The following is a 15,728-nucleotide window of genomic DNA, read 5'->3' as shown; positions in this document are numbered from 1 at the left end:
TCTTCACTTATCTGAGTTGCTGGCCAAAGATTAGAGAAGCTGTGATCAGCACATCATATTGTCATTTTTTCTAACACTTATTTTTTAACTAATTCTTTTTGGTTGTATGCCTTTAAACCATGTTTTGCTCCCTCTTTCCATTTACTGGCTCCATCTTGTGGGTATTCTGCTATGTCATTCCAATTGGTTTTGTTTTTTATTTTGGATCCTGACATTGTGTTGGCTTCATGATCCTTGTGATGTTAACAATTCCTGAGGCCCTTCATTATCCAACCTTACATGGCTTCCTGATTATCATTTTTAAAACTCCCAGTACCCAAACTCCATCCAGGTGTACAGGATACTCAGTTCCCTGCACATGTGTTACACCCTCTGCCCTCTACGACTTGGCATGGGTGTGTGGTTTTCTCCCTCCAGGAACACTGGAAAGTTCCTTTCCTTTCCTCTTCCTTTCTGAGGACCTTCTGGACTTCTAAGACCGGAACAAGTGTTCCTACTCTGCATCTCCCTTGATTCCAATGTTACCCCTTAACAGCACTTATCACCCTACACTGCCATTACCCTCTCATGTTTGTAAATCTATTGTTGCTCTGTAAACTTTTTTTTAAAGATTTACTTATTTATTTTAGGTGGGGGAGAAGGAGACAGAGGAGAGAGGGATAGAGAGGAGAGAGCAAGCGAGTGTGGGAAAGAGGAGCAAAGGGAGAGAGAGAGAATCTCAAGTGGGCTCCACACCCAGCATGGATGGAGTCCAAAGTGGGGCTGGATCTCCTGAGATCATGATCTGAGCTGAAATCAAGAGTTGGACGCCCCACCAACTGAGCCACCCAAGTGCTCCACTGCTCCATAAACTTTAAGAAGGCCATTCACCACTGCGTCCATGCTGACACACATACTACGGGCTCAGTAATTCCTGCTGCATGAATAAGTGAATGAAATGGGGAGAAAGAAAAGGTGCTACGTATCAATTTATCCAGTATTGGCTTTATCGAGATAGAGTTTACCCCTATAAAGTAGACAATTCACTGGTTTTAGTTATTTATTTTTGGATCAGCCATTTCTAAAGAGTAACTCAGTCACAGGGGAAAATATTGAAATTTATAAAAAATTTACAAAAGCTTAGTTTATTCTGACTTTATTAAGAGAAAAATGTTTCTGTTGTAAGAACATAAAATACTGTTTTAAATATATTTATAGCCAATAACTTAACATTTAAATTAAAAAGATATAAGCATGTCAAAAGAATGAAACAAGGTCTTATGTACGAGTCTTGCATTCATGCTCTTCCCTCAGTTCAAATGCTTACCTGAAGGGGTCTACTTGCCGGAGTCTACACTTGCGGGTGGGGGCGGGGGGCACCTCACTCCCTAAGGCAGTGTCCCTGTGTCTGTTTCTGCCTGTGTCTGTGTGCATATATATGTGGTTTGGTGGTCTCTTATATGGGGGGGTGGGGTGTCATAGTGTTGGGGGTTTCCAATGCCATAACCATCGCTTTCTTTTTCAGGAAGTGTATCCAAATCTTTGCCTCATTTTGCTCAACACAAATGAGGAGCTTGCTTTGTACTTTATGTCTTCTCTTCTTCGGACGCAGTTGATCATGCCACAAATAATAAAGAATCCAACTGTAGATAATAAAAGAAGTATTTAGAGTGGCACATTCTGCTGAAAATCATTCAACAAATCCGTATTTGGGCAGGTCCTGTGCTATGGGAAATACGTATTTCCTCACATATAACTTCCAGTCTCTTCCAGAACCAATCTGTTTACCAGGCTGGGGGAGTCAGGGATAAACACATAGGATGTGAATATAAGACATGGACAATATAAAACACGAGGTAACATAAAGGAGCAGAATGGTTTTCAAATGGTTGTGACAGATGATTTTGTTCTCCTGGCCAGAAATTACGACTCGACAACTAGAAGCACCTGTGGAAGTCGGGGCAAAGTGGTGCTGACACAGTCTAAGGAGAGCCTGGACATGTCCGCTGTGGTGTTGGACTGGGCTCTGGGAGGCCAGTGGGAGTGAGTGCACAGACTCGAGGTTTTGGAAAGTTTTCCTTTCATGAAGAAACAAAGAGGACTGGCTGTGTGTGATGAGGTGGAGAACAGGCCACTCTAGGCCCTGGGGAGAGCATAAGACATATTTGGAAATGGAGAAGACCTTAGTAGAGGGTGTGAATAGCAACATGACAGCAGAGAGGGAATTAGAACTGGGATATTGAGGCCCACAAGTAAGCAAAGAGAAAACTAAAAGACGTTGCTCAGGAAGAGACTAGAGACTAGAAACTCCTGTATCGGCAGTAAGGCAGATGAAAAATTCGGAGGGACTCCAGAAGTGATGCTTTATGAAGATTTAGGTGGCACCAGTCTCTGGGCAGAAAGCTGTGCGGAGGCTGTTATAAACCTTTAGGCAGGAGACAAGAGCTGCCTGAGGTCTGAGTGATAAGGAATGTTTCTAGAGAAAAGCATCAGGAAAGGATTGTGTTTGGGTGGGTAGAGGGGGGTGAAGTTGGACTTCAGAGGTAACAGCATGGTCATGGCAGCACCGCCTGGAAGGCAGTGGAAGGGTACAGTGCCTGGGCTGAGCTGGAAATGCTGGTCTGGGAGGCCTACGTCCTGGGAGAAAGAAGGGTCCATGCTGTGGCACTGCCATCACACTAAATGCGTGAACAGCAATAGAGAAGAGGAGGGCTGAGGACGAGTCAAACTAAATGACCTGACAGACCAGGCAGCCTGTTTTAGGAGAAGGGGCTCTGAGTTAGCTTCCAGAGCCAAGCTAAGGGAGGAGGACTCTAATGGAGAGCTGGCAACCAGTTTCCCTTTGAGTTTTAGGAACACAGATTCAGGAGACTACAGGAGAAAGAATGTTTTATGAAGAAGGAAGGTGGTGAAACAGGCTGGGACCAACAGTTCTAGAACAGATAGCTGTATGTGTACGTTTGCAAAGGGGAAGGAGCCACATAGTAGAGTGAATAATGAAGGTGCAGTGTCTGAAGACCTGGAAAGGAAGAGCAATGACCCAGCATTAGGGGAGCCTGAGGCCACAGGAGGTTCAGAGCTGGGCTGTTTCCCTGCTGCTTCTGTGCTTTCCTCCCCACCTGCACACCTCTGAGTCTGCTCCAGAAGCCTACAGCCAACACAGGCTGTGGCCCAGGAGTCTGACTGTGACCAGAGGGAGGAGGACACTAACAGGGAGGAAGATGAGCACAAGTCCAGGACAGGAGGGACGGAAGAAGGAAAGACAAAAGGATTTCTGGATTGAAAGAGGAAGGGAGCTCAAGGAATTTGTAAGGGGCTCAACTCTCAGCAAAGTGAAGGCAGACATGGGAGGAAGGGGCATGGAAAGTTCCAGAACAGTGTGATGGGAGGTTCATTGGAGGTGACCACGGAGGCAGAGGAGCAACACCGAGGTCTAGTTGAGGCTCCGCAGCTCTGGACTTGGGGAAAACAGGTGCTGAGATTCACCCAAATGGCTCTAATAAGGCATGTCTGGTAAAAGGGCAAGAAGCTGATGGTTTTAAGGGACTAATGGTGATGAATCCACAGCTGCCTACCTGTGTAGGTATGGTTAAATGAGAGGCAAGTGGAGGTTGAGGAGGTCAGGGGACTGGAGGTGAAAAGGCAGCCTAGAGCAGAGATGGTGGAGGGAGGCAGCAAAATGCCACGACTGGGGGGTGGAGGGTCCAGATGCCAAGGGGGCAGAGTTCAGAGTCTGAGGTCTCAGTACGAGTGGTGTGGAGTGCAGGTATTGGGGAGGTAGAGAACAGGGCCCCTAGAAGTAACACAACACAGAGTGGATGTCCTTGAGGTGACAAAGAATGAAAGGGAAGGACCCTGAGATGTGCACTACAGTCCTTGCACAGGACGCAGGTGACCCAAAGGCAATCGGGTGGGGGGTGTGGCATGTAAGGGCATCTTATTTTACAATGACCTTTGTCTCTGAGAAGGATGCCTGTCTGAATGTGTGAACATTAAGAGGCTTTTACCTTTTCAAAAGTCTTGAGATTTATAGATGGCACAATCACTTCCCATATCCCATTCCATTCTCTGGAAGAGGTAGACCATGGTGCTTTCCATCAGTAAGCCACCCAAGATGGCCAGAAAGGAGAGCTTCCGGCTGATATTCAGGGTCACTGGAAAAGAAAGGTAGCTAATAAGTTCTTGAGAGTTTAATTAAGTGATATCAGCATGTAAATTCTGTGGCATCATGAATGGAACTGTCTTATAAAGTTGTTTTTAGAGAGTCTCTATTTGTTCGTATTAGCCTGTGCTGATATCTTCTCCCATGGTTTCATCTCCAGAAAGAAACAAAGTGTGTTCTTATAACAAAAACACTAGGCTTCTCCTGAAATCAAGACACAGATTTCCATGGAGAAAATAAAAAATAAATTCTAAGGTTGTAAAGAGGTTAGCAGGAAAAAAAATCAGAGATTTCTCAGTTTTATAGCTTATAAGATGAGAAGCATTTGGATAAAAGGTACCAGGTTAAGAGGCTCATTTAAAATAACCCTTCTCACAATGGATGGGAAAAATGAAGACCCCAGGGCTGCTCATCCCTTTGTTGTAGAGCAGGTTCTGTGCTTCCTGGCTTGACAACTGGTAGGCCGGGTACATTTGGATAAGTCATTCACAAAGTGGAGGTAATAATGACTCCCCTACCAACCTTGCAAGATGGAGATAATGCACATGAAAGCATCCCAAAGACTAAAAAATAATATGTCATTACTTTGAGCAAATATGACTCTGTGTTATGTATAAGGCACTAGAGAAATGTCAGGCATTGTTATTATTCTATGAAGAATTCCAGTGTTTTAACAGGGTTTATAAAACTGTGTTGGAGAAATAGGACTTTAGGCTTGTATGTGGGGTGAAAGCTGAAAAGACAAGAATAAAAGATAAACATACCTCTAATTGCCTGAAAATTTGATGTAAGGACAAATACTTTAATGAGTCGGAGGCACAGGGGCGTGTAGTCATGCTCCCAAATGACAGCTGGAATGAGCAAGAGCTTTCCATAGCTGGATAATAATAATGCTTTCAGCAGCAAAGTGAAGTTGGGTTTTTTTTTTGCTGTCATTGGTCGTTCTATCCACAGGAAAGTAAAAATGCCAATAAAAAAGGCAGCTTGTTCTAAGGAGGAAATGGAGAACAGAAATATGAATGTTGCTATCTAAACCGTATCTCTCTAAAAACAAATAAACCACAATTCTGAAATACAACTTATTAGCTGTCTTCATGAGAACTGTTTCATCAAGATCAAATTTTCTCCCCCCCCCATTACCCCACCTTCTTTTTAAGTAAATAAGTCCCTGCCTGTTGTGTCAAATCCTGCTGGTGTGATTGCAGAAACATATTTCAGCAGTTCACTCATGAAGTATTTCATGGACCACTGTAGTCATCAGTTCTCTGAAGTTCTTTCTAGGAAGTAAGGTTCTATTTAAACATCTTCAGTGTTTGAGATCTCCACAGAAAGACTAAAACAGGAGTAAAGAGGAGGTTTTTAAGTCTGAAAGATGGGACCCACCCTAAAAATTACACATGAAGGTGTTTTTCTTTGTTCATTCATCCACTATTTACTGAATGCCTATTATCTACACATTTTGAATCTTGTTAACAAAATTGGAAACTTCCTTACTCATTTTAACAAACCTTCTGAGTGCAATTCCTTAACCTTCCAGAAAGTATTCACAATCTGAGTCCAGACCAGAAGAAGCCACAGTTCTACTGGCTTCACAGAAAAGAGCACAGTCTGTTCTGTTCCCATTAACTAGGAATTTAACATTTCTTTCAGCTGTGATATTATGTGTATTAAGATGGTTAGTCCTCTGATTATCCGACTGTGTATGTTTTGAGTGGTCTGTCCCAAATTCTATTTTTCCCCATAAGCTGTGTTATTCAGGTTTCTGCAGAACGAGGCTTTTTTCTGGAACTTATATATCAAATTATAGAAGAGACAACTGTATTTTTCCTAAAATGTTGTATAACCAAATAGAGCCAAACTAAAAGGTTCCAAACATAGTTGATTAGAATCAGTAATTTTGGATGGCTGACCTACATGACATTTGATATATCCCTCAGGGAAGATATCCCATCTCCCTGCAAAATAACTCAAGGACTTGTCAGGAGACCCAGGATCGAGTCTCACATCAGGCTCCCAGCATGGAGCCTACTTGTCTCTCTGTCTCTCTCTCTGTCTCTCTCCCCCTCTGTGTGTCTCTCATGAACAAATAAAATCTTAAAAAAAAAAAAAAAAAAAGGAGTTTTAGAAGCAGAGAAGCACGGAAGCCAGTAAGTAAGGAAATAGTCACATAAATCTGTACAATTCTGACCTAAGTCACAAACTGGAATTGTGAAGAAAAGCAATTCCTGGAACACCTGGGTGGCTCAGTGGTTGAGTGTCTGCCTTCAGCTCAGGGCGTGATACCTCAGTCCTGGGATCGAGTCCCACATTGGGCTCCCTGCATGAAGCCTGCTTCTCCCTCTGCCTCTGTCTGCCTCTCTCTCTGTGTCTCTCATGGATAAATAAATAAAAATCTTAAAAAAAAAAAAAAGAAAAGCAATTCCTGAACTTGAGGAATTTAGGGGCAGTAGCCACTTTCCCTGTATGAAGTCAGATAAATAAGAAGTGTTCCCTCTTAAACAGATTGCATCAGTTCAACACAATTAGCACAATACATTGCATAATGTCTAACAATTATCAATCTGTTTTAAAAATGGGACCTAGGGAATCTTTAAATTATACAATCAAGAAATTAAATTGAGGAATTTTATCAACAATATTATATATACCTCAAAACACTAACTCTCTACTCTGTTAAATATAGTCATTTCCATAACACTTGTGTGGTAACAAAAAAATAAGCAGATAATTTAGACACATTCACCTAGTAGGTTAGTGATAGAACTGAACATTTAGTCTCAAGTCTGGTGTTAACCCCCTCTTCTTGCCAATGATTAAGACTACCCACCTTACCTCTAATCAGAATAGTAGTTACTAATTAACTAAGAATAGAAAGCATAGCTTTTTCCTACCTAGAGAAGCAATTGCAAACATTCTATAGAAATCCCATTCCTTGGCATATCTGATGAAGTCATTAGGATCAGTGTTCTGGTTTGAATCTTGAAGCTGCCACCATCTCAGGTATGCTTCACAAAGCAAACAAAATATGCAGAGTTTTCCATGCATCTGGTGGTCAAAAAGACAATGCCATGCATTGGGTAAAGAAACAATTATATGTAATACCAAATAGGCACAGATATAGCTAAGTATTTGTGGTTTTGAAGAACCTCCCATCTCATAGCTTTTTAAATTCAGAGCTGCCCAATTAAGTGTATAATTGTGTTGTCTGTATACCAGTGGTTCTTCATCAGCAATGTCCATCAGAATCACATGGGGGAGATTTTTCAGACTACAAATGTCTAGGCCCCAATCCTGATTCAGAATCTTTGGAAGTAATTCTAGACATGCAATTTTGAAACAGTTTTGTGGGGAAGGAGGATTCTGATGTATACCCCTAGTTAAGAATCACTGCTTCAAATAGTAGTTCACTCGTCTCTATATTTTCAACATCTGTCCTATACACAGAACCAAGCATAGAATTTATGTGACTCATGGATAGGTGGAAGCAGCAATGAGAATAGAATTAACCTGAAGATTCTATCATACCTCACAGGAAACTATTAGTCTGAACACAAATTTTTAAAAAAGGGCCCTATGCCTGATGAATATAAATTAATATATCAAAGAGCAATTAAAAGGTAGAAAATCCATTGCAAGTTCTAAAGAGTCTGAAATTTTGGCAAAAATAGAAAGTACCAGGCAACAAGAGTTGGCTTTTTATTTATGTATTTATTTATTTGAATTTTTATTTCGTTATTTTTAAGTAGGCTCCATGCCCAGTGTGGAGCCCAAACCTGTGATCTGGAGATTGAGACATGAGCTGAGATCAAGAATCAGATGCTTAACTGTCTGAGCCACCCAGGAATCCTAATAATTGGCTTTTTTTTTTTTTTTTTGAGAAGAATTGGCTTTTTAAAACACATTACTTTAATGGGGCACCTGGGTAGCTTAGTCAGTTGGGCGTCAGACTCTTGATTTTGGCTCAGGTCATGATTTCAGGGTCCTGGGACCTGAGCCCTGCATCAGGCTCTGCGCTCAATGTGCTCGGCTTGCAGTATGCTGGAGATTACCTCCTTCTTCCCCCCTCTCTAACCCCTCGCCCCCAGCACACACATGCATATACTTTCTTTCTCAAATAAATAAATACAACCTTTTTAAAAAAAAAAATTTAAAAATTACTCCATGGGTTGAACTTTCTATATCAATAGAAAGTGGGGAAAAGAAAGTGTGCAAATGCAATGTAGCCCAGGAATAGGTATCAGTGTGGACTTCTGAGAGGTTCTTCTAGTTGGCACACTGGTTCTCCCGGCTCCACTCTGGAATTACCCAGGGAGTTTTAAGAAATACTAATACCTGAAACCATCCCCAAAGATTCTGATTTAACTGATTTTGGGTGAGGCCTCAGCTTGGAAGGATTAACTGCCACCCCCTCCCTCTCTCCCAGGTGATTCTAATGTATACCAAAGTTTGGGAATCAATGCTATAGCAATTTAAAAACTGCCCTGGTTATATGACTTAAGGGTGGAGGGAAGGAATTTCCTTAGTAGAATATGAAATGCAATAAACTGTTTAAAAATATTTCTCTTTTAAAGTTTGCTTATTTCCTCTCAGTATAATTCTCTCCCTACTTTGATATATTTAAGTTTATTGTTAGAAATAATTGGTGTCTTTTTCAAAAGGGAGCCTACTAAAAGGCAATCCAGATTATGGTTTGTCAGTTTCCTTCTAGTTACCATATTCATGAATACTCACTAAACATTGTGTACCTGTTTATCAATGTCTGTTATTTCTAGAAACTTCCAGACTTGTTGGGATAAAAGACCCATCCTCATTAGAATTTCTTTTAAAATAACGTTCTTTAATTCTGCTCAAAATTATTCTTTAAAAATGTAAAAGCATCAAAAAGTGAAATTAGAAAATAAAAAAAATTATCACAACTTACGTTTATTTTAGTATTGAAAAGAATATGCCTGTAGGCCTGGGCTTTGCATAAAATAGCATTAATCAAGATGATAACAGGATCATACTCGATATACTTGTCTACAGGTTTCTGGCAGGATTTCTGAAATAATGTGAGATTATATTAGAACAAGCAAATTCATACATTCTGAAATCTTAGAGGATTTCAAACTAGAGAGTCTATTTTGAACTTGTATAGCAATAAGGACATATCAGCATTTACTTAAGTTAACTTCTCAGATACAAAATGTTTACCTATAGAAGCCCTAGTTTCAGAAATGACTATCATCTTCTAGGCTAGAGATAGTAATCTCTTAATCTCATATGTAAGAAGCTAAAAAGATATTTGATTTAAAGACTGATTTTAGGTAGGAAAGTATCCCAGAAAATCCTACTTTCAATTTGTAGGAATTGTTATAAAATAAATAAATAAAAAATGAATAAAGTACTTTCATTGAGAAATTGTTCCCTGTTGGCTGGATGGCCAATTTTGTGGTTCTTGAAATGTGATCTGGAGAAAGGGTTTGAGAAAAGTAACCCTATGCCCAGAGTTTCTGAGAGCTAAAAGCAGGTAAAGAGTGTAGCACAATGTCAACAATCTGGGGGTGGCAGATACCTAGAGAAGCTTGTTTTTTTTTTCCTTCAATAACATCCAGACTATGGAAAGAAAATGTCTTTCTCTGTGACAGTGAAGACACTGGAGGATCCTGAGCTGTACATAAGGACGTGGGTTGGTCAGCTTGGTTCTAGGCTAGCGAAGTAAGACTTTTGGGTTCTCAGTGACTCCTATGAAATTGTCTTTTTTTTTTTTTGACACATGTGATTACAATGTTATCAAATCCCAACACCATCGGAACATATAAACACAGGTGTACAGGAACAAGCTCATCAGAAATGTGACATTTGAAACAGTTTTGGTTACAAAAGTTGCATCAAGGCTACTATTCTAATGGCTACAATTCAAACATAAACATTTTGAAATTTTGAGAAGATAAAATGGAAATAGAAGTGATAGATATGCAAACATAATGGGATGGCCTAAAACTACATCAAAATGCTTGGAAAAAAATGAAGTGTGCTGAAAAATATTAACCCTGCACTCCAAATGTAAAGAAAAAAATCACTTCCAACTTAAAGTGTTTCTCCATTCATGTCATCTACAAGAAATGGGTATGTTTTTGAGTCATCAAATGAACCAATGAAGGGAGATGTGCTATTATCTCAAATTTAAATCCACCTAATGAAGCTGAGGCATAAGAGGTTAATAATCTTGCAGTTTCTCAGCTGAGTGAAGAGTAAACAGGGTGTAAACAGAAACAGAAGCCACAGAATCAGAAACCCTACACATGATAAAGAGCTGTTTTCTGGACACCTCCTTGTGCTACCCGTGTGGAAAAACACTTCCTCTCTACAAACAACACTGCAACACTAGAGATGCTGCTTCATTGTAAAATGAAGCTGCTGGCTGGTCAAGGGTCTTTTCTCTGTCCCTAAAACCCATCTCATGACACTGCAAGTCTATGCCAGGATTTAGGCAATTTTTAGAAGGAAGTAGGCAGAAACCAGCACCGGGAGACACGGCAGGCCAGATTTTCCCTTGCAATCTCTTGTCTGACAAATATGTTTGGAGTGGCTACAACATTCATTAGACAGCTCTCTTTGCTTAGCCGTTTGTATGGACCAGGCACCTTCAAGGTGTTAGATTCACTCTGAGACATAAGTCTCTATCCTTCAGGACCTTATAATTTAGAAGAGGAAGGTAAGCCAGCTACTGTAGCGGCAGCTTATATCACCCTGTATAATGGAATGAACACAGAACACAGGGTGACACAAACCTAAATAGAAGAAGTGGCTTCTGGCCTCATGTGCTATGTTACCTGCAACGCCCATCTTCCCTTTCCTAGCATACTGAGTATTTTATAAACATTGAGAATTCATTAGAGTCTGCTGGTTCCCTACCAGTTTCAGGCTAATTTTTCCTTGTTCTTCTTCTATTATTCACTTTTTCCTTGAGTGCTTCTTTCACCTTAAATGTAAGGAGGGAAACCATATACAAATGTAGTAAAACATTTTAGTGGCAGATGGCAACATTTAGATATGTTTTCTGATTTTGGCAAAATTGTTCCACTTACTAGACAAATATCCTGAAAGAGAAAGTTGTCCTCTAAGAAATCCCTACAGCCCGGGTACCATGTATACACCAGAAACTCCTAACTTCTACCACCTTTATCTCACCATGGATATAGATTACTTTCTGCTGTTATGTTCTTCAGTTCTCTAGTGAATCATATCTCTTTTAGAATATAAACTGGCCAATATTTTGTGGATGTTCTTGCTGCTTCTTCCTCCCCATTATCTCTAGGGCTATCCCTTTCCCCCCTCATTCTCAAACCTGTTTCATTTTAGCTCTACAATAAGCAAACATATATCTTGAAAGTGGAACCCCCTACATTTTAAAATCCTAAAGGGCAGGACAGTGTTTTATTCATCTTTGCATCCAGCATCTAAGGGTAGAAGCTGAATACTGTAGTATATGAACAGACTTGAAGTTTAGGAGAATCTCAAGGGAGTCTTGATTTGTTATCATTGTGAATTTATCAAATATGAGCATATAAAATAGTCTAGGCAGTACAGGATATCAAAAGTACTATATCTTTACACATAATTATACTAAACTAAGGCTGGACGAGGAGTGGCTAAAAGCAAAGGACATTCTTCCATTAGATGGAGAAAAATTAGGGAAACACAGAGGGGCAAGTGGGAAGGAATGGCAATGGAAAAACAGGAAGAGCAAAGAGAAAGAGAAGGGAGATTCGGCTGAGAAATACAGGGAGGAGATCAGGCTGAGTGTACTGCTGACTCCAAATACACCAGCTAAGAGACAATGTATGAGTTACCAGCATATAGAAACTTTGGCTATTTTTTCAAAACATATAGCCTGATGTCTATAAACTTTTTACTTTTTACTCTCATCACTTGGGAGAACCTTCATAAAATTATTTTACAATTTAATTTTCTTTTTTTAATTTATTTACAATTTAATTTTCTGAGTCTAGCATCAACTAAATGATTTTACCTAATGCCACTATGCATATTAGTATGTGTTATCATGATAAAAATGAGGATATTACACACTCAATGTCATCAGGGAATGTCTGTGTACAATAATGTACTGTTGCACCCTTCAATATTCCAAACAGAATTCTAGAGAAGCCAGCTCCGATGATTAGAAGGATTTTGTTAAATGCCAATGATTTAAAAAAATAAAGATTCATTTATATCATTAAAGATCACTAACTAAACTGCAGAGACAGTTACAGCTTTATTCACAGTTATGTGGTTGTCATCTCTAAGATTGATCATTTAATTGGGCTAGTCCATAAGTCATTATTTTTAGATGCCATATCTTTTACTGTTCTCTCCCTTGTACCAGGTTGGCCAAGGATATGACCATTTAAAAACCTAAGAATGGTTCATTCATCCAGCAAATATTTATTGTGTACTTACTATGTGTCAGGCATGTCTTGGGTGAGCCAGCTATATTAATAAATAAATTATACATACTCTTTGTCCTTGTATGGCTTATATTCCAGTGGGGGGGAGACAGGTAATAAATAACAAATAAGCCAACTGTAAAGACTATTCAAAGATGACAGGTGCTATGGGAAAGATGCAGCAGGGAGAGGTGATACGGTGGTACACCAGACTAAGTAGGGGGAATCATTAATAGGGTGGTCAGAGTAGGCCTCTCTGAGATGTTAAAAATAAAAATAATTGAAGGAAGTGAGGGAGGAATTAGCCATGTTAGACACAGTGCAAAAGTCCTAAGGAAGGAAACTGGTTTAAGAACTATCAGGAGGCAATGGAATTGCAGTAGAGTTAAGGGAAAAGTAGCAGGAGACTACACAGGCCTTACAGCCAGGGCAACTCTGAGTGAGATGGAAAATCACTGGAAGGTTTGAGAAAGCAAATGACATAATCTAACTTACATTTTAAAAGCCACAGTTTGGCTACTGTGTAAGGAGGCTGAAGAGGTGCAGGGGTGACATAGTTTAAGAATTAGGATAATAATCCAAGTGAGACATGATGACAGCATGAATCATGGTTGTAGAGGTGGCGGAAAGCAGTGAATTCTGAACATAATCTGAAGACAGGGCTGACAAAATCTGTCAAGCAAACAAGGAATGTGGAAGAGGAATCAAGTATAACTCCAAGGTATTTTGGACAGGAACTAAAATAGTAAAGTTACCATTAACTGTGAAAGTTAGATGTAACTATAAAAATCCAATTGGAGAGATCAGGTAGATAGCTGGATACTTGTGTCTGGAGTTGAAGGAAGAGGTTCAGGCTAGAGGTGTAAGTTTGGGAACTGTCAACGTTTAGATGGAATTTAAAGCCATGAACCAGAATGAGCTCTTCAAAGGAGAGTGTGTAGACAGACAGAGGCCCAAGAACTGAGACTTAGGGTACTCCATGTCTAAGAGGTTGAGGCAGGTGAGGCAGGACCAGAAATGAGATTGAGAAGAATAGCCAGTAAGATAAAACCAGAAGAGTCTGGTGTCCTGGCAAACGCATACAGTGTTTCCAGAGGGAAGTGGTAAGGTCAAATGCTGCTGACAGTTCACTGAGAACGGACTATGGGATTTAGCAAAGTAGACGTCAGTGATCATGATCTTAAGAACAGTTTCTAGTGAAATGGTGGGTGGGGAGAAAGCGTGTCTGAAGTTGATTCAAGAGAAAGTAGGAAAGGAAATAAACAAATACAAATATCTCTTAAAGGACGTTGCTGTCAAAGGGAAGGGAAATGAGGAGGAGCTAAAGGAGCCAGTGAGATGAAGAGTGTGTGTGTGTGTGTTTTTTTTAACTTAAAGAAAGACTTAGTACATATACTGGTGGGAATGATCCAGAGGAGAGCAGAAGAGTATTGCTGCAGGGATGTCCCTAAGTAAATGGAAAAGGATGGGTGGGATCTAGTTGCACAAGGGCACACTGATTTTAGATTTGTGGACAGCTCGGGATCCCTGGGTGGCGCAGCGGTTTGGTGCCTGCCTTTGGCCCGGGGCGCGATCCTGGAGACCCGGGATCGAATCCCATGTCAGGCTCCCGGTGCATGGAGCCTGCTTCTCCCTCTGCCTGTGTCTCTGCCTCTCTCTCTCCCTGTGTGACTATCATAAATAAATAAAGAAAAAAAAATATTTTAGATTTGTGGACAGCTCATCCACTCTAACAGGAGGGAAGGAAGACAGAGTGTATGATAACGGGTGGTAGTACTAGGTTTCTGTGTTTGCAAAACTTATGGAAGTTCTCTCTCTTTCTCTCTCTTGTTTTTTAGCAAAGCAGGGTATGGGAAACCTGAGAGGTTTGTCAGGATGGTTCAACAGATTGGGAACATGAACAGATTAGTAAAATGTAACTGATGGCCAGATGGCATCAAGGGCTACATGAGGTTAGTGGTCATGAATTTAGATGTTTTTTCCTCAGTTGAAGTATAGCTGCAAGGGTGAGGAGACAGATCAGACAGTATGTGGGATTTAATCAGAGTTGAAATTTTGCCAAGTGAGGGAAACCACTTGAGAGAGGAACAGTGATTATGTCAGTTGACAACAGATTAAATAGGTACACATTCATGCTTTGTCTACTCTCATAACATTATTGCAGGCCATGTTTTTCTCACGAAGATCATTATTAGAAAATCATCAGGAGATCAGAAATGGGACAAAAACGGATTGACTGCCTATTACGCGGCAGGTTCTTTGCTAATACCTCCAGAAGAACCTCCAATTTTGGGACCTTTTAAGTATTAAATTATTCTCTATAGACTACGAACGTATTGAAAGCAACATTTTTACTTCATCATTTTTGGGTTTCGTATCACCAAACGTCAAGCTTAGTGCTCTGCACACAACACATACTGTGGATTCAATAACCACAAAGGATGAAACCTGAAATTCAGGAAAATTTTGATACAGGTTATGGACCATAAGGATGACAATGTTTATCTATGAAAGGGAGAATGTCTAAGACCTAAGAAGCCTGGGCGTGAACTCCAAGGTCAACATAATCTTCGAGGATCCGTTCGCAGCGTTAAGTCTCACCAGCAAACCGCTGTGGGATGGTGAGTTATCACTGTAGGTAGCCAAGTAAAAGCTCCACTGATCCCGGGCAGGTCTGCCAAGCATCGAGCTGAGGACTATATTGGAGGACCCTGAAACTCGTTGATTTTCACTGTCCTAAAAAGCTGCTATATAGATCCCATCACCTCCCACGGTCCCCAGATCCCGCAGCGCCATGTTCTGCCCAAGGCCACCCCACTCTGACAACTCACGCAGATGGTTATCTTCAGCACTCCGTGGTTATAGTCTCGGTACAACTCCTTGGCCTCCTGGTTGCATTCGATGCACCTGTACTGGCAGGGCGCCGAGGCAGCAGTAGGCGCTGCTGTGACCCCTTCCGCATTCCCCTTGCCCGCGGCCACCCCTTCTGGGCTCCCCTTGCCTGGCCGTAGCCCACTCCGCCCACCCGTGCCCATTTCCACGCAACTGCACCCGAGAACTTCCGATTCAGTGGCGGGGCGGGTGCGTGGGGGCGGCGGGGAACGTCAGAAATCAGACCGGAAAGCCTGTCCCCTGCGGTGCTTGCTGGGATTCGT

General features: G+C 40.9%; 1 protein-coding gene across 1 annotated transcript; it reads right to left on the bottom strand.

Moving 5' to 3' along the window:
- Positions 1–1,119: 1,119 nt before the first annotated feature.
- On the bottom strand, positions 1,120–15,672 carry ARV1 (ARV1 homolog, fatty acid homeostasis modulator). The gene is made up of 6 exons (XM_055308710.1): positions 15,405–15,672; positions 9,063–9,182; positions 7,033–7,186; positions 4,906–5,130; positions 3,987–4,133; positions 1,120–1,622 (listed from the first exon to the last, which is right to left on the bottom strand). The coding sequence occupies exons 1-5, from the start codon at positions 15,606–15,608 to the stop codon at positions 3,991–3,993; spliced, it is 846 nt and encodes a 281-aa protein (XP_055164685.1). The 5' UTR covers positions 15,609–15,672; the 3' UTR covers positions 1,120–1,622; positions 3,987–3,990.
- Between the last annotated feature and the right edge of the window lie 56 nt (positions 15,673–15,728).

The sequence above is a fragment of the Nyctereutes procyonoides genome, unplaced genomic scaffold (assembly GCF_905146905.1).
Source record: "Nyctereutes procyonoides isolate TBG_1078 unplaced genomic scaffold, NYPRO_anot_genome, whole genome shotgun sequence".
NCBI classification, from domain to species: Eukaryota; Metazoa; Chordata; class Mammalia; order Carnivora; family Canidae; genus Nyctereutes; species Nyctereutes procyonoides.
Note: the sequence above shows the minus strand (reverse complement) of the source record. Positions and strands in the feature narration are given on the sequence as shown.

Excerpts from the sequence above, each read along its gene's own strand:
- ARV1 (XM_055308710.1), bottom strand. The coding sequence starts at position 15,608 with ATGGGCACGGGTGGGCGGAGTGGGCTACGGCCAGGCAAGGGGAGCCCA. Across the intron at positions 5,131-7,032 it reads GTTTGCAATTGCTTCTCTAG|AACAAGCTGCCTTTTTTATT; the intron begins GTAGGAAAAAGC and ends TTTCCTCCTTAG. Across the intron at positions 4,134-4,905 it reads AAATTTTCAGGCAATTAGAG|TGACCCTGAATATCAGCCGG; the intron begins GTATGTTTATCT and ends TTTCTTTTCCAG.